The sequence below is a fragment of the Lagopus muta genome, chromosome 6 (genome assembly GCF_023343835.1).
Source record: "Lagopus muta isolate bLagMut1 chromosome 6, bLagMut1 primary, whole genome shotgun sequence".
Classification (NCBI taxonomy): Eukaryota; Metazoa; Chordata; class Aves; order Galliformes; family Phasianidae; genus Lagopus; species Lagopus muta.
Window position 1 is genome coordinate 1,096,373 of NC_064438.1, and position 23,627 is coordinate 1,119,999.

At 40.8% G+C, this 23,627-nt stretch overlaps 1 protein-coding gene across 9 annotated transcripts in view; it reads left to right on the forward strand.

Moving 5' to 3' along the window:
- Positions 1–23,347, forward strand: part of WT1 (WT1 transcription factor) — a 59,169-nt gene extending 35,822 nt beyond the window's left edge. For 3 of the 9 annotated variants that reach the window (XM_048950208.1, XM_048950207.1, XM_048950202.1), the window contains 5 exons: positions 1,634–1,736; positions 3,056–3,206; positions 10,080–10,169; positions 11,254–11,346; positions 14,670–15,448. In XM_048950208.1, coding sequence (XP_048806165.1) covers positions 1,634–1,736; positions 3,056–3,206; positions 10,080–10,169; positions 11,254–11,346; positions 14,670–14,791 — 559 coding nt within the window. In that variant the 3' untranslated portion in view covers positions 14,792–15,448. Of the gene's footprint in view, positions 1–1,633; positions 1,737–3,055; positions 3,207–10,079; positions 10,170–11,253; positions 11,347–11,612; positions 11,961–14,669; positions 15,449–16,119 lie in introns of those variants that run through there. The other 6 variants (XR_007377986.1, XR_007377987.1, XM_048950203.1 and 3 more) reach the window with 6 other exon arrangements.
- The last annotated feature ends 280 nt before the right edge of the window (positions 23,348–23,627 follow it).

Here is a 23,627-nt window from a genome sequence, read left to right on the forward strand (position 1 = left end):
AGAGAGGAGAACCTGTTTAGTTAGAAATGGTATGTGTCTAGAGAAGTGTTTAATGCATCTAAATCAGCTCACAGTATATTCCTTTCTCTTATTATTAAAGGTTATATTGCAGATCAAAGATACTTCATCGCCAGCACCCAAAGGCTTATTTCATTACATCACCTGGTTGGCACCTAAAATTGAAACAAACAGAATGTGCTTTCCTAGAAAGTGCAGCTTTTGTTTTGAGCAGCCAGGTGAAGCCAGGATTTGAATCTAGTATTTGAAGCAGCAGAGGACTTGAACTAGAGGAACACATGTGCCAGGTGGCAGCCTGCAGGCCGCTAAGTGGAGGAATACCGAGGAATGTGACCCAGTGCTGGAGTAACAGCAGTTCACAAGTAGTGCTCCCTTCCTCTTTAGCAAAGTTCACAAACTGTTGAAACATCTCCCGCATTCCAGTTCCACTGGCTGTTCTGCAAATCACTTAAGAGGTTTAAAACTTCCTTGTAATTCTACTCTGCACATGAACTTTGAGTGAAGAGAAAGGAAGGCACAGTGAAACGAGAGCCTGGGCCTCAGGGACCCCTTAAAATTGCTATTGCAAGCATTTGGCAAAGACTGGGATAACATCCTATGTATCCATCTTTGTCCCTAGCTCTGTGCCCTTGGGCTTTGTTCTGGGCTTTCTAATTTCTAGTGCAGTGTGAAATATGAACATTTACTGTTGCTGGTGTCCATTAATAGATGTAGCAATGTCCACACTAATCTAACATACTCTTTTAAAGTATATTTATATTATTTCAGCATTAAGAAAGCCATGAGCAGGAAAAAAAAAAACCACCAACCTGCAATATTCCTAATGTTCTAGACAGAAGAGTGTAAGATTTTGAAAAATAAACATAAATAGATAAATATGTGGCTGATTCACCCTGAAAACACAGCATAAGTTATTTTTTAAATTGTCATGTTGCTGCATAAGGAATCCCAACAATGTAGGCTTTTTTTTTTTTTTAAATAAAGGGTTAATTTGTAATGCATCCTGCAAGCTGATACGTGGGATAAATAGTTTGGACACTGATTTGTAATCTCTGTTTATGAGTACATGACTGCTGTTCTTATAAATGTCATCACTTGCTTGGTAGTATCTGGTAATATCTGAGTCATGAAGTGCTGACAAAAATCCACTGCACTTAATGTGAAACTTGAAGCATTTTGCTCATTCCAAAAGATATTAGCAATAGTCAGCCCCACATTTAGCTGATAAATAATGTGTACATGTGCATATGACACAGTTATGCTGCTATGTGGATTTTTCCCCCTTACCTAGAATCTTTGTGGAAGCACATCAGAGTTCAAATCATGAAGTGTTTTTTCTTTTTTCTCTGTCTTTTTTTTCTTCTTTTTTTTTCTGGACAGTCTTAAATAATGCTGACAGTTGTGTGCATGGAGTCTGTGCACCATGCTATAAGGGAGCAGGTCCACATGAAGGTGCAGCAGGCTTCCCTCGGCGAATTCCTCTTGAGCTTGGATATCCTGCCTTTGAAAGCAAACTCTACATATGTTAGCACCAAGTTAAGAAATTAAACCTCTCACATGGAGCAAAGTACTGAAAAAAATTTCATTTCTCCATTATTCCTTTCTTTATTTGCAGCCATACGACAGGATATGAAAATGAGAACCACAGCACTCCCATGTTATACAGCTGTGGGGCCCAATACAGAATACACACCCATGGAGTTTTTAGAGGCATACAAGTGAGTACAGTAGGGCATTATTCACAGGGAAGTCACACTGCTGCCTGTTTGTAATGTTTGTTTACTACCTTACTAGTATTTATGAATTCAGCTTTGATTTGAGTTTTCCTGTGGCACTGAGAAATGGTTGAGATTAAGTGTTGTGACTTCACTGAAAACACTGAAGTAAAATGTAAGATTTCTTTCTGACTCAGTCATTTGGGATTATTTCTAAAAGATACTTGTGAGGCAGTATTTCTTACCAGCTGCTCCAGATGGTCCAAAATAGATTCAACTTGCAACTTCTAGCTCCAGCTACTTTGCCATGTGGAGCTTGTGCTACAATGGACTAAGTCTGATAACTGTGTAAGAAGGTGCTAGATGACATTTTGCTTTTAAGCATTCCAAAGCTTTACTAATTTGAACACATTTCCTTAGAGCAAAAATAATATAAGAAGCGATTGTTTCCTAATGATTAGAGAAAATATTTGGAAGGAATTTTTCATTCATGGAAGTGAATTTCCCCTTTTTCTGGCACAGTTATATCATCTATAAACACCACTGTAAAAGATACAGCTTCTTAAAACTGATGGAAAAGTCGTCACGTAACATTTGCCTCCTATGTGTTGCTCTTTCTGTGTAATCAGCGTAGATGGAAGTTTTCAGATGGCATTTTTTTCTCCTTTTTCTGGTCTGTATTGGTTTCACAAGTCACTATTCAGTAGCAAACTCTCAGAAACAGGTTTGTGAGCCAGCTTTTTGCCCAGTAAATAAAAGTAAGCAGCTGTCATGCTTATGGAAGCTCGCTGTGTCAGGAGGAGAAGATGGTCTTTGGTGGAACATTTGGTGGATGATGGCCAAAACTCACTGAAGCCAATCTGTTCACCAGCTCCACCAGTTTTTCTTATTTGATTTTTTAACAATCTGTATTAACCCAATACATTTATTTGCCTGCACCTTAATTTCATATGGATATTTGATGTTATACAATGTTAGTTTGGCTAATGCTCTTATCTATATGGCAGTACGTACTTAAAACTATTTCTTATGCCGGTCAGTCTTACTTCCGTATCTGAGGTCAGAATATTTAATCCTGCATATAAATATTAATGAGATAATTTTGAGTTCACTGTTTCACCTTCATATAATGTTAATGCTCTGGAAATAACAGATTAAGATACACTGATGTTGTCTTTCATTGAAATATAAGTTACTGTTTGCGGTGTGGTGTATTTAAGCATTTCTTGTCACAGAGAAGTGCCTCTGACTGTTTGCCTTTCGATTGCTGAGCACGAGCTTGTGAACGTTCACATCACATTAGCAAGTGTGTGCCATTGCAGGACGTGCGACGAGTGCCAGGCGTGGCTCCGACCATCGTGCGATCAGCAAGCGAGACAAATGAGAAACGTCCCTTCATGTGCGCATACCCCGGCTGTAACAAGCGATACTTCAAGCTGTCCCATTTACAGATGCACAGCAGGAAGCACACTGGTAAGTGATGGCATTGAATGGCGCGCATCGTGTTACCGTGGGCAGGGGATTTTGAAACAGCATGAGGTGCAAGAGATGTTCTACCAGCTCAGGGGCAGGGAGACTCTATTGGTTGAGGGGTGTGCGTGCTCTGTCATCTGGGCAGCCCCTCTTTCGGATGCAGAAGACTGTGAGTCTATTGAAGTCAAACACAGAGCAGTGCTGAGAGCAAGTCAATCACCTCCCTCCCTCTCTTACTGTTACAGGGCAGCATTCGGGGCTGTGATTTTTATTTTTATTTTTTAAATTTAGAAGCATCAAAGCTTGCTCCAATGTTTAACTGTCATTAACTATGAAGAAGTTTCTTCTGCAAGAGCAAGTGAGACATTTACTGTATTCTCATCCCCCTGTATAAACCTTGTCTGATTGGGGTCGGACGCAGGGATTGGCAAAGGAGCATATTTGCTGTGGGATCATCCCATGAAGAACTGAGCTAGAAGCCAGTAATTTGTATGGTAAGATCTGAGTTCTCTCTGAATTCAGGCCATCCAGTTTGCATCTGAAAATGTGGAAATAAAATGCCCTGCTGTACCCTGCAAATGATTAAAAGGGACTGTTGCCCCTATGTGAAGATTTATTGTGTTGAAAATATATAATGATAGCTTTAGATATGTTCCTTATGCATATTTTTTGCTGCTCATCACATTTCTATTTAGACAGCTTTCTGTGCTAATTAGAAAACTGTGAATAAAATCTGTAAATATGGATGTTCAGTCAACACTGACAGAAGGTCAAAAGGATGAAACAGACAACAGACAACTGTTAAGACTTAGCAGATTGACAGATATTTCCTTAAAAATGGTTGCACACTTTTCCTTTTGGATATCATATGCTGACATTAGTTACTTGCATACAACAGGAAAGAAATGAACATTACAAAGCATTTTTTATTTCTGAATATGCAAGTCATAAAATACACTGACGGAGTTCTTCAGTTTTGCTAAAATTACAGATATAATTTAGATTGCAACTGCAATTTAGTCTTTAGAGCCAAAGGTCTACAGAAGTGCTATTATATTTTCTGTAAATAAATTTGAAACAGAAAATAATTTGGAGATCTTCTGGGGTGCATTAATGGCAGTATTTTTTTTAGTATTCCTAAACAGTTCTGAATCTTTCTCATAATCACAGCTTCTTTCATTCCTAGCTTGATTTACTCTTTACCTTAGCAATCACAATCATTGTTTCTGTATTTTATTCCAGTTAGTTGCTTGGCTTTCACAGTGTTATTTCTAAATGCCCCCACAGGAACTTCTGCTTACATGGTTTATTATTATTATTATTATTATTATTATTATTAAACTAAAGAGGATATCAAGCATTATATAATCTAGCCGTATAGAGTCACAAAAGCCCCAGACAAGATAGAGAATAGGACTGTAACAGTCTAGCATCCCTAGAGAGACTTCTTCCCTTCTATTTGAGGTCATAAACAGCCCTTCCTTCTCCTTTGGTTTATGCTATAGTGGAACAGAAGAGAGAAAAACGTTTTTTTTCCCCTCTGACATCTCTTTACAGATGTACCCAGATCCTTCTGCCATTATATTGTGTTATGTTGACAATAAAACTTGTTTTTTCTCCATCGAACCTTTGCAAGTTGCTTTCTATAAGTGGTGAGTTTGGCACCCAGAGTTTGGCTTTGCTGATAAAAATGTCATGATAGATAAGACTGTGTGAACTTCCAAGGTTGCTTGAAGCTAAAGAGATGAAGCAAGGGGAAATTGCACTACTGGTGTGAGTGTTGCTTATGTAATTGGTTAAATTGTATGGCTGAGGCATTCAGGTTTAGGACCAGAAAGGAGTTTGCCCCTTTGTCAGACTGGCAGGGACAGTTAGGTTTCCATCCTCCAGCTTGTTGCACGAGTACTAACCATTTCCTATAAATATTATCTAGAAATTTCACTTACTCAATTCCAAGCTGCTTGTAGGTAAGTAAGACGTGATGCCCTTCATTTCTTATATCTTCTTGTAGCCTGTTATTCCTAGCTTTTATGAGTGCTTTGTGAACTATACTTGTGGGAGCATGTGGAGTGGATAGACCCAACACTTCTGAGTTAACACATCTTGGCTGCGTGGCACAGTGGAAGGTGTGGATTTGGTGTCCGTGTGGTCCTTGCCAGTGCCATGCTCTTCTGTAATCCTGGGCAGCTGAACTGACGGTTTGAGGTGCAGAGCCATTTCCAGCCTCCTAGGTAACTTCATGTCTTTCTTTACCTGACCCTGATCTGTGGCTCCTTCTTGTGGAAAACCATCCTCGAAAGAACATGCGGCAGTGGCACGAGGCTGCACCAGGAGAGATTCAAACGGGACATTAGGAAATGTTTCCTTATCGTGAGGGTGGTCAGACACTGGAACAGGCTTCCTAGCAAGGTGCTTGGTGCCCCGTGCCTGTCAGTGTTCAAGGGGCATTTGGATGACATGCTGTAACCTTTGGTTAGTACTGAAAAGGGTCAGGCAGCTGGACTTGGTGATACTAGAAGTGCCCTTCCTACAGAGCTGTTGTCTCCAAGAGCAAATCAGTCACTGCTATGAGGAATGTGTGTGTTTTGTTGGTAACAGTTACGATTGCTACAGTTCACACTTACCATCTTTCTATTCTCCACATCTTTGGTTTTATGTGAGGGGATATCTTAAGTGAACAGTGTGATTAAGATGAGGCTGCTGGTATATGTTGATAATTACATAGCTATCTCTTAGGCACTCATGTCACTTTCCTGCCTGTAACACAATGAACTCCATTCCATCCCACTGCTCTAGAGTTCACTGCAAACTATAGAAATTGGGTTTGCTGGAATCAGCATACTCACTTAGCAAGAAAGAGGCTGGTGAAAGTAATGCCTAGAACATACTACATCTTCTTCCACTCTGGTGTTCTAATGGGGAATCCCGACAAGCCATTTTGAGGTTAGAGAACTGTCAGATAGTAGCTCAAGTGAAGGATTGTTTGTTTGGGATCCCTCTTTACAGCCAACATATTTTACTCATTTACTCACAGGATTTTACTCATCCTTCTGTAAGGTGGTCCTGTATTCACTCACGGGTTTGAAGCCCTTCCCACCTTTCTTAGTATAGTGGTAGGTCAATTTTTTAATTACGGACACACAATTTGAAAACAAGCTGTTCCACATACCTGATATTAGAAAAACAGATTATGTCATTATGAAATAATGTTCACTTTTGCTTATCTTTTTGTTTTCTGTCATAAATATTTGCAGAGAACTTGGCTCATCAGATCTCCCATTCACTGGTTGCAGTATTGCAAAATCAAACAGGGCCCTGCCACACAGAATTGGTTTCTGTAAGCTGTTTTTACCACTAAACAGGATTTTTTGTAGAGAAAGTACTCTGCCTTATTGCTGGGGATATTCTTCAGCCTACATGTGCTCAAGTGCAGGTATCAGTTTGTACAATGAAGTATGACAATGTGTAATTAAGAAAGTAAATACTTTATGTGGCAGGGGATCGCTATTGGAAGTGAATTTCTGAGGCTTTGGGGAGCACAAATAATGCAGATAAGTAACCAATTTCTTGCTAATCATCTCAGAACAATTTCTTTGCTTTGACTCACATAATATCTTTTCTTTATGGCATGTGTGACCATGCTGCTAAATGCCTTACAGTTGTTAACACAGTTCATCATTACAGTACTTCTGAAAGACAGAGCTCTATCTTCTGTGTAAGCAGAAGATAAGTGGTTGCTGTTGTGCTTGAGTTGGGAACTGCACAGACCCCTGAAGTATCCAGTGCAGTAACTTATAGGATAGCACTTTTTTGTCAGTGTTGCTCTGAAATAATGAAATAATCCCGTTTCTGTGGAATGAAATAAGATTATTTATGTGTTTAAAATTTGAGATCTGTTTTTGCAAAAGTAATGACATTGTCTCACACCTGAGCTCTGGTGTGAAAATGACAGCAAACATTACCTATAAATAACCTGTACTGAACAGAAAAACAAAAGTTTTCTGAGTTTGCTAAAGCAAACTGTGTTGAACAAAAACACATTAGTGTGCTAAAGCTGTGATGATGGGCATTGTGCTTGTTTGATTAGTTGGGTGTAGAGGAAAAGCAGCTGAAGTTGGTGAAGTGAGTATAGACAAGCTTTCAGATACTCATTAAGACTTGCTGTCTTTTGTTTCAAAATTGGCCTCCTCTCCCCATGTTCTCTGGTTAGCAACAAGCTTCTGCTCTTGCTGTGTGCCTTAATGAAATGAAATGATTATGAATATTTGTGCAACTGCTGCAGCAGTGGGAATTTCTGTTTTCCTGTGTGTCCGTGCAAATTAATTTGCAGCAGGGATGTGCATGCTTCCTCTAGGTTGAGTTAACCTGCTTTGAGCAGAAAGGTTTGTTTTATTAAGTGTATTTATTGCAATGAATGCAAAGGCTGATTCAGACTTGTTCTGTGATTTTTGAGCTTATTTTTCTCTAAATATTTTTCTGGATAGCATTCCAGTGCTGCTGTTCCATCCGTCCTCTCATTAGACACAAAGCTTAGCCTTTTTTGTTGCCCTCTTTCAGTAATAAAATGTAAGTAATCGTGGAATCCTTTGAGTCACAGGTGAAAGGACTGGTGAAGCTCCATCTTCTCCTGTTTTGTTTTGAAATTGTCTATGGTCACATAGGAAGGTGACAGTATTACGGGATATTTTTTGTACATCGAGAGGCTCGAGCCTTTTACTGGAGGGGCTGTGATAGGTGGAGGGAAACAAGACACTGGTCTAACCCCTTTCTGCATAGTGACCTCATGGGGCACCAGCAGGTTTCTAACATGGGACGACTCGGTGATCCTGTTTTTGTGAAACTGACAGAAATTAACTGCTATGTGGCAGCTGGCTTCAGCAGGCTTCTTTCTTGACACTGGTTGGCATGGAATATGTAGAAGGAAAGAGAAGTTAGGCTTTCTGGCCAAATATTGTGTTGCCTCTTGTTTATTTACTGTTTGTTTTCTGTAGCGTCAGTCATATCTCTGTGTAAGCATATTGGATTGATTCCTTTAAAAAGTACATTGCTTAAATTTGTCCTTAATTTAATCATTTATATTTCAAAGTACTTGAAGAAATTCTTTAATGCAAATGCTAGCAGACCTTCTATACTATTTTATTCAAAGACCTCCTTAACTATCTTCTGCATTTACACTGCAATTAGCAGACAATCATCCTATCACTGCATTCTGCACTGCTGACATTTCCCCTCTTAAATCTGCCAAAGGGCAGAATTCCTTGGAAGTAAGTGGTTTCTGAAAAGCAGGCACCCCCCTGGGAGCCCTTGTGGTCAAAGTGTGCGGAACTATTTCAAACACCTGTGGCAACTTTAATCCTTGATGCTAATAAATTAAGCGCAGCAGACGTGGAAGTTGTCCGCACCTAGGTTTGAGAATCTGTAAACTCCTTTGGGTGACTGCCACAGGAAGTCAACTTGTTCTTGCAGATTTAGCTGCTTTTGTGAAATCTTGATTCTAACCACATCGGTATGAATTTGGAATGCTCTTCTTAATTTGCCGCTTATGTTCTTACCTAGATCAGAAGGCTTCTGCTTTAAACTAAGATAGTAACCAAAACCACAGCTCCAGTGTCTTCAGCTGATTTTTGTTCTCTAGATCCTTCCTGCTGTGTCTTTGTTTTGTATCTCAACTTTCCACAGTAGACAGAGCAGATCCCAGCTGTTCTGAAGTGCATCTTCCAGATAAAACGTAGGATTGGCCGGCTTTGCAGTGAGAGGTGTTTCTTCAGCCTTTGTGCTCAGTGAGGCTTCTCTGCAGGGCTGTGGCACTGGAGACAGATTTGATGTAGGTAGAAGTGTAGTTACATCTTAGTCTCTTGCAGGATTGCAGTGTTGTGCAATGGGGCCTTAGACTAGATGATAATGAGATCTGAAATGTCACGCAGCTCCTCCTGTAACAGCACACAGATAAGGGTATTTTTATGCTGAGTGAATTCTCACAACTCTGTGGTATGCTACATTCCAGCAACCTTTCCCACTTTCCTCAGGCTCCTCAATTGCTCATTTCTTCTTGCATCTTTTTATGTTTGGTGAGTCTTTTTGCTTAAAAAAAACTTTTGCCTTTAAAAGCTGAGTTCATTTATGACACTAGCCTGCCTTGGGATTTCAATATATTCATTAATTTATTTACTTTAAGTCAGAAGCTTACTTTTGGTGCCAGGGAGAATGCATGCTGAAGGTCTCTGCTGAACTGTACAGGCTGGAGGAAGAGTTTGTGTTGACATGAAGCTTTGCAATAATTCACAGCCTTGCCTGCAGGAGGTGTGCAGCAAAATTCTATTTAGAATTGCCTTGTGGAAGAAACATCATTTGAGTTTTGGGGAAGAATGTATGGTTTTGTAGTTGAATTTTGCTCACTTTCTTTAATTCATTTAGTATGGTGAAAATTACCACATAATTTACTTAGTTTTTGCTTGAAAATTGATTTAGAGCAAGCAGCCAGTTGTTCCCTTGTACAAATTACTTTTAGCTGGAACCATTGGCAAGGGTTTCTTGTGGATTCCAAAGAAATATAGAAAAAAAAAAAGTTTTTTTTCAGCAGAAAACAAAAAATATCTTACAACCTAAAAGTTCTCATAGCTTTCATCTAGTGGACCGTTTTTTAGAGTGAACAGATTCAAGAATGGTGACAATGTGGTAAATTATGCCAGCCTTTCTCCACTGGGTCCAGCATAGTTGTATGGATCTATAGCAATTGAGGCTGTCCTTCCTTTAAATTGCTTTAGGAAGTGGGGAAGCCTACATTTCTTATGGTAGTGCATTTAATCTGCTGATTCTACCTGACACGCTTCTCAGTTTGGCCACATTTTCAGCTAAACTGTTTGTACTTTGCAGGTGAAAAACCATATCAGTGTGATTTTAAGGACTGTGAACGAAGATTTTCTCGTTCAGACCAACTCAAACGGCACCAAAGACGACACACAGGTATGCTGGCAGTGCATCTGTACTGCTTAAAAGAGTCCATATCTCTATTTAAATTGGAATCCAGAAAGTGTACTTCTAGACTTCTGATGTATCTGCTAATGCACAATGCCAGTAGTGACAAATTATTAAAGTTCACTTTAGGAGGGGGTTGTGACTGTGTTGCGTTTTTTTGTTGTTGGCATTTAAGCACTACTTTGATTGTATATGTGCCCTTTTTATCCTATCAGCATCTTTTTGAAATAGATTTCTAAATGAAACTGCTTGCTATACAGTATTCTGATGTAATACATCTACTGTTTTTTAAAGCCAGAGAGCTCTGCAAGGAAGAGTTGCCAGTGAGTAACCAGATAAGTGCTGCTGTAGATGTTCTGATGTTTGTGTGGCAATGACACTCTGTGCAGCATGAAAGGCTGGTGAACTTACTGGGCACTTCCATGTGGAAAGCAGAAGGGAGAAGGAAAAACCATAGCAAATAAAGTACCTAATTCAGCAAGACACCTAATCTTAGATTTCAGCCTTTCCAGAAGGGTTCTAGGAGTAGCAAGGAGAAAAACGTCGAAGATCTGGCTGGTTGGATTATACTGGAGTGCAATTGAGTAAGAATAGCAGGAAAGTGTATAGCAGATGTTAACATCCAGTGGAGAAGACAGTAGCAGTCATGATCAGGACTGAGCCCTGCCTACATTCAGCAGTCCTTCTTGGTGAATCACTTACTAGGTTATCATTTACTGATATTCTGAGACAGCCAAACTATTTGTGAGTTCATTCCAAATTCATCAACATTTTTTTATGCTTGATATTTGTTTGAAATATCAAGACAGCCCATTTCAGCACTTCTGGAGTTCTTGGAGGTCTAGATGAACAGGCTAGACAACTGCTCTTCTTAAAATCACAGAAGAGGAGATGGTGATGACCATGGCCCCCTGCCTGGGAGCTGAAACACGAGTGCACCCTGCGTGGGACACGACAAGTTTCAGAGCAGGACCACAAAAATCCAGACTTCTGAAAATTCAGAAATAGCTGATGTCATTCAGCCTTCCAAAAGGTGTTGGGTTCTAAAAATAGATTATTTTCCTCTCTCCAGGTGTGAAACCCTTCCAGTGTAAAACCTGTCAGAGAAAGTTCTCCAGATCTGATCACCTGAAGACTCATACCAGGACTCATACAGGTAAAACAAGTGCGTAAACTTTTCTTCACATTTATATTTCATTATTCTTTATAAGTTTAAAATAATATTGTTGTAAATTACATGATTAGAAAGTTTCTTAACAAGTATTAAATATTCTAAACATCAGAAATAATTTCAGAGTGCGCTGGCTTGCCAGTGTGACTATATTCCCTAAATATCATGGTCACTTTTTGCAATGGGATTTAAGTGTCTTTTGAAACTATGCTTTCTTTTTTTTTCATGAAATTTCAGCTTGGTAAAATATATTCTGTTAGCTATAGTGAAATGAACATCATGGCCTCAGCCCACAAATGTCAACTCCACCTATTGTGTTCCCTGAAAAAAACTACAAGAAAGAAATTTTAATTCCAGCTCCAGCTGAAGGTCTGTAATCTAAAGCATTCATGCCTACCTGTGCTTCTCCTAAGTGTCACTTGAGCCTAATGCAGTGTAGCACGGCAAAGATCTTGCTGCTGCTGCTTTGTAATCTCTCCAGAAGATGAAAGGAGTGCCTCTTGCAAATTCATATGGACAGACACTGAAGTAAAAGCTTACTCAGATATTGAAGGACCTTTGTGCAGAAACTATATTTCATAGCAGTACATGGAAAAAAAAAAACAACAGGCATTTTAGTCTACTTTGCCCTCAAGTAAATATAAACACCATTAAGAAGCACCTGCAATGTCATCTGTATTGTAAGCTTTAGAATTATTCTTGTGAACTGACACTTTCTGCTCCCTTCCATTACATAGGCAGTATTTTTATGAAGTAGTTGTTTACCAAGCATTTTGTCATGTCATTAGACATCACAGTATTTGCCATACTGAGTTTAACCTTTTAGATTCAGTTTCTCTACTGAATGACAAGGAGCTTGAAAATCCTTTTTCCTCTGCTAAGGATTCTTTCTTCTCTTCATGATCATAAAAACACATATTAAAGACTTTCAAAAATAAATAAGAAATTTTCATAAAGGAAGCAATTCATCTAAGAATAATGGCATTTTCTGTGGCACCAACTAGATAAGTGCATCAAGCAGTGGCAGTATCAGCATTTGCAACTTGCAGAAGCTTTGTAGCTCATGATGAACTGTAGGACCTGGGTTTGGTGCATGTGCACGAAGGAAGATACTTTCTTAATCATCAAGAGGTAACGTTCTCATGGAGACAAGATGGCAAGTGGTTGCCACATGTTAGCAAGTTAGGAGAAACTACATTCCCCTTCACATTTTACCACTAGCCGATCTGCTAATTCAGGGAAAGACTCCATACTTTCCTGACTTCAGTAATTTTTTTAGCCTAAGCCAGCTAAATCAGTGAAGAATCACTTTCTCTAGTGAAACTGATCTCCCCATTTTAGTTCTTCCTTGCTCCACGCAATCCAAGCCCGCGCTTCCCTTGTTGCTGAAAGCAGCCCTTGGGTGCTGATGGCCTCATAGCCCCTCTCGCTGAGGTTCTGCGTGAGCTCTGCAGCCCAGTTGCTCGTGCTGTGATGACGCTCCCATCGGCAGCTGGATGTTGTGCTCTTCTGACTGTAAAACACACATAGCCTGTGAGGAACAAGCATGAGTGATGGCTGGCGATTCTTCATGTCCATCTTGCCCTGTAGCTTCATTCCTTTCTTTTCATGTTCTCTAACTCTTACAACAAAATAATTAACTTGTTAACTTGTTCCATGTTAAATTTTGATGAAGCGTAGTGCAAGTGACTTTTATCTGTTGTGGGATTAAATGTAAGTCAGTTCTTAAACTATTTGCTCTCTTGTCTCCGCAAGCAAGTTTACTGTAAAAGCCATCTTAGCTGTAAAAAAGCAACAGAAGAATCCAAAACAAAAGCACCACACATCCATATACATTTTTAGCAATCAAAAAGTGACTTCTGGAACCTGTACAGGGAAGCTGTAAGGTAGTTTGTGCCCAGCCCAGAACTAATAGATGTTGTCCCTGTCATGAGTGGACAGTCACACTGCTTGTGAAACAGCAAAACTGCATGCTGCTTTTGCGGTGGTGCTTTGGTGAAAATCTCCACAGCTCACATCAGGTCGCAGGATGATATTGCAAATGCAGCTGAGATGAAAGAAGACCACCTGATACAATCTGTGATTTTTATCAGTAGCTCTGGCAGCTTTGTCCTATACTGTTTTATGCACTCGTGAGATGGTTGATGCTTTTGCCAGCATATATGTGACGTGGATAAAATAGATTTTACGTAGATTCCCCTGCTTTATGTGATCTGTCTATCTCATGGGATTTTGCGAACAGAAATACACAACTTTGGTGCCACTCCCAGATTCCCAGATTTTTGCCTGAATTTGGATGTATGTGAAATGTACAAAGTGTGAGGCAAAGAAGAGAAGAAGATGGTTGGATGAGCTTGAACTACCTAGCCCAGGTGTCCTGAGATGGAGAGTACGAGGTGTGTAAGATGGCATGGAAGAGTCCTGTCCCAGAGCTGAACCTACTATAAAATGCTGCATCTATCTTGAGCTGGGGGGAAGAAAAGGCAAGCCTAAAAGAAACAGGAGTCACCGGGCACTGCTCTGAGCTAATGAAAGCATTCCAGCAGCATTCCTGCAGCATCAGACACAAGGCCTGAAATTCCACGTAATGTTGTAGAAAATCGAGACAGCAGATTAAACTGTAAAAAGGTGATGGCATTTCTTGTCAAAATTGCAACCACTTTGCTTGGGGTCAGTTTTAGTGGCTATTATTTATACTCGTGGGAATGTTATAAAAATACTAGGTATTCTGGTCCTTTAAAATCTCCTGCAGGAAGGAATCTAGACAGTAGTGGGAAACTTTCAGTCTGGTTCAGCAACTTCATATTGACTGAGCACTCACCCTCACCACCCTCACCATCACAGAATAACTTTGGGCAAAACTTACTGAGCTCGCAGGAAAAATTCTCCTTGACTAGAGGTCAAGCTCTAAGTAATCACTGACAATTCTCCTAGTGACTGATAGTCAAAGGTGTGACCGAAACTTCTGTAGGTGCCAGAGTTACTTTTAAACCAGTTCATCCAAGAATTGAGAGTAACGTATTTAAGTGACACTAGGATGTTCAGTAAGGGCCTGTCTTCAGGAATGATCCATTGCAGAATGCAGTGCCTTGCCTGCAAAGGCTGTGGCTAAACAGCAGCAGAGCAATCTGTAAGAAAGCACTGGGTGCTGAGGTGAGCAGTTATTGAGGGCACGGCCACAACCTCTGAGGATGGCCCAGCACACCTTTCCTGGTGGAGATCTGCCTAGCTTCTCACAACGCTACAGAAAGAGAAGGAACAGTGATGTCCCAGGCGAGCTCTTCTACCCAGTTAATAACAGGGTGTTTTGTTAACAGGTGAAAAGCCTTTCAGTTGCCGATGGCCCAGCTGTCAAAAAAAATTTGCCAGGTCTGATGAATTAGTCCGTCATCACAACATGCACCAGAGGAACATGACTAAACTGCAGTTGGCCCTTTAGGCATTTCAAACAAGTGAATAAACCAGATGGGACATTATGAGCTACTGCAAACTTTATCAGCCATCTTCGATCACCTCTGTCAGAGAGCTGCAGCTGTCTTCGCATCCCATTTGACACAAGTTAACTAAACAGTAGGATTCTGCTCAGCTTCCATTTCGACATTCAGAATTCCCTGTTCAATAACTTCAAACTTTATTTGCAATTTCATTAAAAAACGAGCAAGATTACCGCAGTTTCAAGATTACTCTAAACTATGCTTACATTCTGTAGGTGTTTCCAGTTTCCTGTTCTTATTTTTGCTTGAGCTGTTCTAGGTGCATTTTACTGTACTCTTTTTAGTCCCGCTGTGGGTAGGGCGAGTAGTGCCTGTTGAAGGTAAGCTTCACGCTTACTGCTTTTGAGCACATGCTGAAGTTTCCAAATGCTAGAACCTCTATCCTCACAAGATGAGGCAGAACAATCAGCTGAGATACTTTTTGTAAACTTTATAGTTGTGCTGCCAAAGGGCAAACTTTTAAACTTGGAGGCAATGCTTCTGAATTTCACAAATCAACCCTTTTTTAAAAGAACTTATTTCTGGAGCAGCTAGTGCTAGATGAACGAGAACTTCTGTATAGAAAATAAGAATCTTACCATTAAGTTAACTTGTTTTTTAAATAATCACATAATCGATCCCCCCCGAACTGTTTTACTCATCAAATAGCTCTATTTCTCTCTCTCTCTTTCTGTTTTAATGTATTTGCTTAAATTTATTCCATCGTGAGATGCGCAGATCTCCTTTACACAAAAGTGATTCCAATCATTGTAGACATTTGGGATTTGTTTACAATGTAAAGCCACACTGGTTATGTGGCTAGCAAGCTGTATAAACTTAAAACTGAACTTTTAATGGGGCTGGTCCAGGATCTCCATTAACAGATTACTCTTAAGATAAGTAACTTAAAAAGACTCTTTGTCAAGTATATGTGAAAAAGACATTATTAGTGTAAGGAAATATATTGTTTCAGGGTTTTGGGAGGAGGGGTTTATTATTTACTTTTAATTGCTTGAAATTGTGTGTATATATATATATCTGATAATGTATTGCTCTTAGACATCTAAAATTAGAAACTGTATAAATATTAGATGCATCACTGTTCTGATGTTGTTGCTGTTACAAACTATTGATAACACTAAGAATGTAACCTGCATTTTTCACTGAGCTTTCAATTAAAGCCCATTCAAAGAGAAACAAATGAGAGTCCAACAGATGTCTTGTTTCATGTCTGGTATTAAATTTCAAATGCCCTGTCCAATAGAATCCTTTTTTTTTTTTTTTGTATATAAAGGTACCACCAGCACTGATGACCACTAGTTAACCTGTCCAGGTCTTGACCACAATTTATCCATCTCACTTGGGAATCATACTGGCAGCAGAAAACAGTGTCAAGTTTCATATTGCGCTATAAAACAGTTGCTTCAATCGTTCGTCTTCTTACAAAACTATTCCTTTTCTTGAAACCTGTAAGATTTGTATAGGAACTTCACAGAGCAGTAAAATCCACTTTATAAATAGCAGTATTGGCCTTCTGTAGAACTGTGCTGAAACCACGAGCACAGATAACTTCTAAGATTAGGATGCCGTGCAGTGACTTTTACTTGAAAGTTAACTTAGAGTTAGGGTGGCTTAAATCAGTTCAGCAGGTTGAAAAAGACAGTCCTTCTTACATGATGAAGTGTGAAAATGGAGATAAAAAAAAATTATTGTTTCTTTGTCATACTGCCTGCTTTTCTTTGGAAGTAAGTACAGCCTGCCTGAGAGCCCTTTGACCTTGCAAAATATTTGTATCTCTTCAGCAAAAATCTTTAATGTATCTTGCCAAGCTTTTTTCTCTAATGTACACAATGGAGTTCTATGATGGGTTGAGCTTTCTCTCTTAAAGTGCAGCTGCATCGTCAAGAAAACTCAACAGTTAATTCTTCAAGTCCTCTTTTTCGCTGGGGTATTGCATCACTGTTAATTACTGTTGGGGTACTGTGACTCATTTGTATCAGTCAACTTTATCTTTTGCTGCCAAAAGACAGCATCTCTCTGGAGAAACTCATAACAAGTGTGGCAAACATCAAATAGTTGGAGTAAATGGTGTATATAAAACTGCACAGAATTAAAAAATAAAGCAACTCCTCCTTCTTTCTCGAGAGAAAAGTTCAGTCGTAATAACAATGTCCTCTGATTTACCCAGCAGTGTTCTGCAACTACAAAACAATGTTCTTCAGCCTGCACCCAAAATAGAGAGCTGCCAGAAGTGTTTATACTGAAAGCCAAAGAAAGAAAAATCAGCCTCCAGTTGTGCCTGCATTAGTCAAACATAAATAAAACTATCTTTTGTGAAATATAACCGAAACTCCGCTGCAGCACAGACCAGGCTTCCAGTGACCTGTAAATAACTGCATCCATACCTTTTCTGCTTGGTCAATTGCACGCCAAATAATAATAATGGTAGACAGCAACCAAAAATGAAGCGTGGGGTGGTGAGTGACAGAGTATGTCCCTTCGTTTTTGCTGTTGCCCCTTTTTCAATGAAAGCACTTGCTGCAGCTCTGCTGTCTGATGCTCATTACGCCCTCCGACACTCCGACCACGGTGAAGACAGCGGTGACGTTTGGAAGATCTTTGTTATTTTTATTCCTAGTCATCTCAGAGTCTTTGTCGTGAGGCCTCTTATGTCTCTCCCTCTCTTTTTCCTGTTTCCAAGATTCTATCAGCAAGGTAAGCCACCTTTATTGAAGCACTTTACTACATGAATTTCTCAGAAGCAGCCCCCAGATGCTGTTTCTTGCAGCATGCAATTCCTCATTTTGTGGCAAGCAGAAATTGCTCAGCAGCCTGTGTTTCTGTGGGCTTGATCTCCATGTGAAAGATGAGGGGACTGCACGCTATTCTATCTTACAAGTATCTTTAGCTCTCTGGAAAATTTTCAGTCTCACAGTCAACAGCCTCTGATCTGTGTTCGTGAACTGGAACTAGTCAGCAGTGTTATTTTGGCTGATGGTTAAATGTCTACTGTGACTGACATACTTTTTCTGTTCTGTAGCTTTCATCGCCCCCCAGAATACAGAATGTTAGTGACACAGTGTTGTGCTTTTTCTTGTCACTTTATGAGGTACAGCACATGTTGGATAGGAAAGGGAACATAATGTCAGTTCTCTGATGTTGTCAGCCAAGATTAAGGATTCCCTTGCACCGATTGTTTAAGGTAGATGCATCCAACTAAGTCCAACTCTCTGCTTGCTGAAAACTTAAGACCTAACATGCCTAGATTGTAACCACCTGATCATATTCTTGGTGCACGTTGTATTCTTTATGAGTACTGACCAAAAAGTAGGTCCCAAGACATTACTTTGCTACAGTAAAGCAAACAACATAAAGGCAGTCCTATTGTTCAGGCATTCCATCGAGGGAAGCGAGGAACTCGCAGAGAAGAGCTCTTTGTTTCTCTTTCCGTGGTGATTTAGGCAAGTTGTTCATTTTAGAAACCAATCCAACTTGGCCTATCTGTTTCAGGATGTTAGTAGGACTATTAAACTGCTCCACCAACCAACCTTACGGCTACTGAGAACGGGTCCTGAAGACACAGGTGGGTGCTTAAAACCAGTGTTTCTTCCTCCCTCTCCTGCAGGCAGGCACTGAGAAAACTGTATCACATGCAGTGTTTTCCAATCATCAGTGTGACCTGACAGTAAAACCAGTCCAAGGCTTTGGGGTGGACTGAGGGCCTCCAAGAAGATACCTGCAGCTCTGCATCTCGGAGCTGCCTTCACCTAGTGAGGTGGGTACACAAAGGCAGCCAGCTGGCAGAGATGGGTTGCCAGAAGATGGTCAGAGCTGTGCTGCCCAGTCCTGCTCGAGCCCTGCTTGTACCTCCCTGTGGGGCAAGCATGGGCAGGGAGAATCACTCAGTGTTTGTGCTGGGGAACTCTTCCACGCTTTAGGAAACTGCTCCCCCCGTGAGTTAACAAAGATGTCGTTAAAGGCAATGTATGCAGTTCAGAATGGCACTAATGGACAAGAAGATCCAGCTGCAATATTTGGGAAGATCCAATAAAAGATTCATTAGGATCCTTTTAGTTACTGGAAGTCCAGATGACACAAAGGAATCTGCTGAAAATGAAGATGTGGTCACAAAAGTGGTGAGTTAAAAAAAAGCAACAAAACAAACCCCAAACCCAACCCCACTGACACCATTCTAAAAATTAGACAATTAAGAGTAAAACCAGGAATGTAGCCAGAACTATTCCACCTCAAATAATAAACACAAGGATAAGTTGCCAAGTGAGGTCAAAGAAGCAAATGGTAAAGTGAGTTTAAGAGACAGCTAGACACTTTTATGGGGAGAGAGAGGATTGAAGGATACAGTGACAAAACCGGGGGTAGAGCTGAGATAACTCAGAGGACAGGCACGGTGGGCCAGTAGCTTGGAGAGGGCTCCAAAGCCCAGCTCCAGTGAGGAGTGGGGTGGCTGTGGGTGTTGTGGGGAGATAGACGCACCAGGGCTGTCTGCAGTGCCCTATGAGGGATGATGGGAGCCTGGCAGGTAGCAACGGGTGCACTCTCAGGTGCAACGGCTGTGACTGCTGCCTCTGGGTTCCCTACTGAGATGCCCTGGCAGACTTGCTAAAAGTGCTCATTTTTGAGGAGGTCCTACCTGAGCAGCTTGTTTTGTAGTAAGTTATCAGTGCAGAGCTCATACAGAGACACCAAAAGGAAGAAAAAAAGCACAACTTTTTTTTTTAGTTTTCATGAGAGACTACTTGTAATATAGGAAACAACAGGGTTGGCTAGGATATGATTCAAATGAGTCAAAGACAAAATATACAGAGATTATGTTCTTCTCTGCTTGTACGAAGCTGCATACTTTCACGTTGACATTGCCAGCACAGCCTGTGTCAATTCCCATAAAATATCCTGGCAGAACTTCCGTGGCTTCAGATAGCAGCGTGATGAAGCCGGGTTTTAAGTGCTTGGTTTGGCCATCAGCTAGATAATCTTTAAGGTCCCTTCCAACTCAAACCATCTCTGCACTGACAAGCTGATGTGGCTCCACCAACACAAAGAGGTTCTGAAATAATAGTGGTGAAGGAACCAAGACAAGCTTGGCCACTGGAAATAAGCCAGAGCATCAGTTAATTTTAGTACAGGTTTCCATAGAGTGTGAAATCCAATCAGAAATGCCAGCTTTGAATCCTCAGAGGGCCCTGAGTGTTGAGTGGTGGTCTGAAAGGTGGTATTCTTGTGGAAGTTGCACATAACACAGACAGGTCTTGGGCTAAGGACTGTAGGAGCTCAGGAAAATGCTGCCACAGTTTGCAGGCCATCCGTAAGGTGTTCAAATGCACGGGTTTAAAGGCACTGAACATCTTGAATGATAAAAGCACAGTCCCAGGCAAGGCTTCTTTAATCCTGATGAATAAAATGCATGTCACAGAGGTGTAAATATTATTTAATAGCATCACAGGGTTTTCTTGTTTTGCCTTGTTTTTATTTTTAAGTGAAACAGGCTGTTTATATTCTGGGTAACTCTTGCAGAGCCAAGATCTTAATCTGCAAAAATAAGCGGAACAGAAATGGGAAGATCTGTCTGATCATCCTGGCTTGACTGGCTAGATGGATCTTGTACAAAAGGAGGCGCCCTCCCCCAGCATGGCAAAAAAACTCTTTTGGTGCAAGAGGATTAAAAAAAACCACACAGGGCACTGAATCACCTTAGTGTGGCGGTGCAAGAGGGAAATACAACTGTATTTATTTTCAGGCTGTTTCTTTTTATGCCTCATTCGTCTCTGAGTCATGTCCCAGAACTCCATTCATTTCAGTGAAATGTTGAAAAACACAACTTCATAAATAAATAAATGAAGGAATAACTTCACTGCCTGCGAAGAAATTCTGCCCCAGAGTTTCTCGGGAAACTGTGTGTCCTTGTAAATGTGCTCTACTAGTACTAATGTACAAGTAGCCACATCTGCTTAATGTTCCCTCCTGGAAGGGTCTCTGATATTTTTAGCTACATCATTGAGCTTTTTAGGTTAAGCTATGGGCCTCATGCCACAGCAAAGGTACACCGTAAATGCCAATAAAGAGGTTTTTATCTGCTGCGTGGTAAGAAATCCAGCCCGACAAAGCACGTGGAAGCTTTTTCGTTTTCAGACACTAGGTGGCTCAGCATGGAAGGTTTCCCTGTTTACAGGACAGCTACATTTCTGGGAGCACCACACAGCTGAGCCACCCACTGCCGCTGATGGAATTTCCTAACTTGCAACACAAAGTTACAGCGCTTGCAAAGCAGCAAGCCGAGCTGGAGAATATCATGTAACACAACTCAAAATGTGTGTCAGTACCCCGAGCACTGTGCTGTTACTGCTTTCACAGCCTTTCTCCGAGTGGATCTGGGTAGCTACTGAGAATTACAGCTTTTGAAATCTGGTTGCTATTTGTCTCTGGTATCGCCCGGGGCCTTCTTTAATGGCCAAGATCCTGCTGTCCCTGAGCTTGTTGCCTAGAATGTGCTTCATGCTCTGAAGAGAAGTTCACCGTGAATCACTCACTGCTCCTTGCCTCGCTTTCTTTCTATTACTGGCAGGAAGAATTAACAGAGTCAAAGAAAGGAAAGGCCACGTGGCAGCAGGATTCGAATTGCCTGCAGTAATGTCCACTGGGCTGCTAGACATAGGATCTCAGATGAGTGCTCGTACTGCTGTGGGATGAGTGAAACTTCCTAGTGACAGAGCTGCTTTCTCCCTCTGCCCCGGGCTGCAGGGCGTCAGCATGGCGTGCTTCACGCTTCCCCTTTATGAAGGCAGTCTAGAGAGAGTGAACTGCAGCGTGCAATACTGAAGGTCAGCACACAGGACAAACAACCTAACAACAGTCTAATATTTCTGAGCTGTGTAAATTCCTAGTGTCTGCTTCAGGCAGAATCCAAACACTTGTGTCGATTCTGTACCAAGCCCCAGACTGCCAAGAACCATTAATATAAGCATATTTATCTGGGCTGCAGTGTGTTACAAGAATTCATTAGGACAATATGTGATATGGTGCTGAAACAGAAGGCTGGGTTTCTCTGGCCAGAGATGAGGAAGTCTAGTCCCTGCTGAACTTTTACTACTGATAAAGACAATGTCTGCTGGCAGCATTCATTTTTTACTAGGCCATCTGCATCTAGTCAAGGATAACTTGACTTTCTGAAAAAGCCATTCATCAGTATCAACCCTGTACAACTTTCTCTTGATGAGTAAAGCGACACAAAGAAAGACCAAGATGGTTAATAAACTTCTTTGGGAGCAAAAGGTCAATGCTGGTGTAAACAAAGCAGTGTCATAGTACTACACAGAAGCATTGAAGTTTTCTGTCTGTTTATATGGCTGATGCCCCATTTCTATTTTATCAGTGTTTGTTTTCATTTATTTTGCTCTGCTTTAGCTGATCTATAAATCTTTATAACGGTGTTCTTTATTTTCTTAATTTTGTCATCTCTCTTATCGGCTTTTATCACCTGTTTGTGTCCAGCATGTTTGCTACTCTCTCTGCCTGATGGTTGCCCACAATTGCTTTGTTAACCCCGGAACCCTCATCCAGCTCACTCAGGCCTAATGGTTCTGCCTTTCAGAGCCTCCCTTCCTTCTAAAACAAAATCAAGACGTTCCCACTGTACCTTGAACAAATGGTGATGTACTAAAGAAAAAAAAGTAACCAGCGTACCAGTGAGGGAATTTTCCCAGCTCCAAATGGTAGAGCCTTGTTTTTAGTTACACAGCACACGAAGCAGGCAGTAGCTGTGTATATTTTCACATCAAGCCTTCAAAGCTGAACTGCAGATCCAAAGTGGATAGTCTTGGCCTTGCCCTTTGTCATCCTGCCCTCCCACTCTCTGGCTCTCACGCTTCGTGGATGCGCATGTGCAGGAGCTGGGCACTGGGTTATGAGCGTGGGCTCAATTAAGGTCAGTCAGCACAAGGGAGACTGTTTCATGGCCACCATGACAGACGTGAAGTGCCTGATACCTGAGTGATTTTTTCTTCTTACTGAAGACCCTCTGTAGTTCACCTGCTTCCTCTGATGCGTGGTTTTGAGTAACCGGATGACAGAACGCTTTGTGCAGGCTGGGTATCTCAAACTATATGAAAAAAATTGCACCGACCCAAAGTAATTTTCAGGAGACAGCCTCTGCAAAAAGTACACTGTTCTTTTGAAGGTTTTACATCTTGAAATGTTTTGTTTAATAAAGACTTATGCAATGTAATTTCTAATGGCACCGGAGTATTTACTGGAACTGGGTACTGCAGGGAAACAAAAACGACTACAGATTGAATTTCCCAATTAACTATGAATGTTGAGGCTAGCCAGTTAAAACATTAATCTCCCTTGTTAATACACGTACTATAAGGCAATACTCCAGTAACAGTCTCTGCTGAATGCGCAGTCTTAAATCCCTACTTAGAAAAGAGAAGAAGGTCCCATGTTCCCAAAGTTAATAGGAATAGGGCTTCATCCTGACCCAGAATTGCCAGATTAGGTTCAGAAAGCACCAGTTAGTCCCAATTTAGTGTACTGGTTATTGCAATGAATATGCAGTTTGACTATGGAGGAAAGTATGTGACAGGATTATATTCTGCACAGCACTGTAGTTCTGCTGTGTTCCAGTACGTCTCACATGCGATTCTGCATTTATCACTATAAGATTTGAATGTTACTTAAGTAGAACATAATTTTATGCAACAGAGAAACCCAGGGCAGTATTTTTTATTTAAAAAAACAAAACAAAACAAAACAAAACCAAAAAACCCCACAACTTCCCCTCTCTGC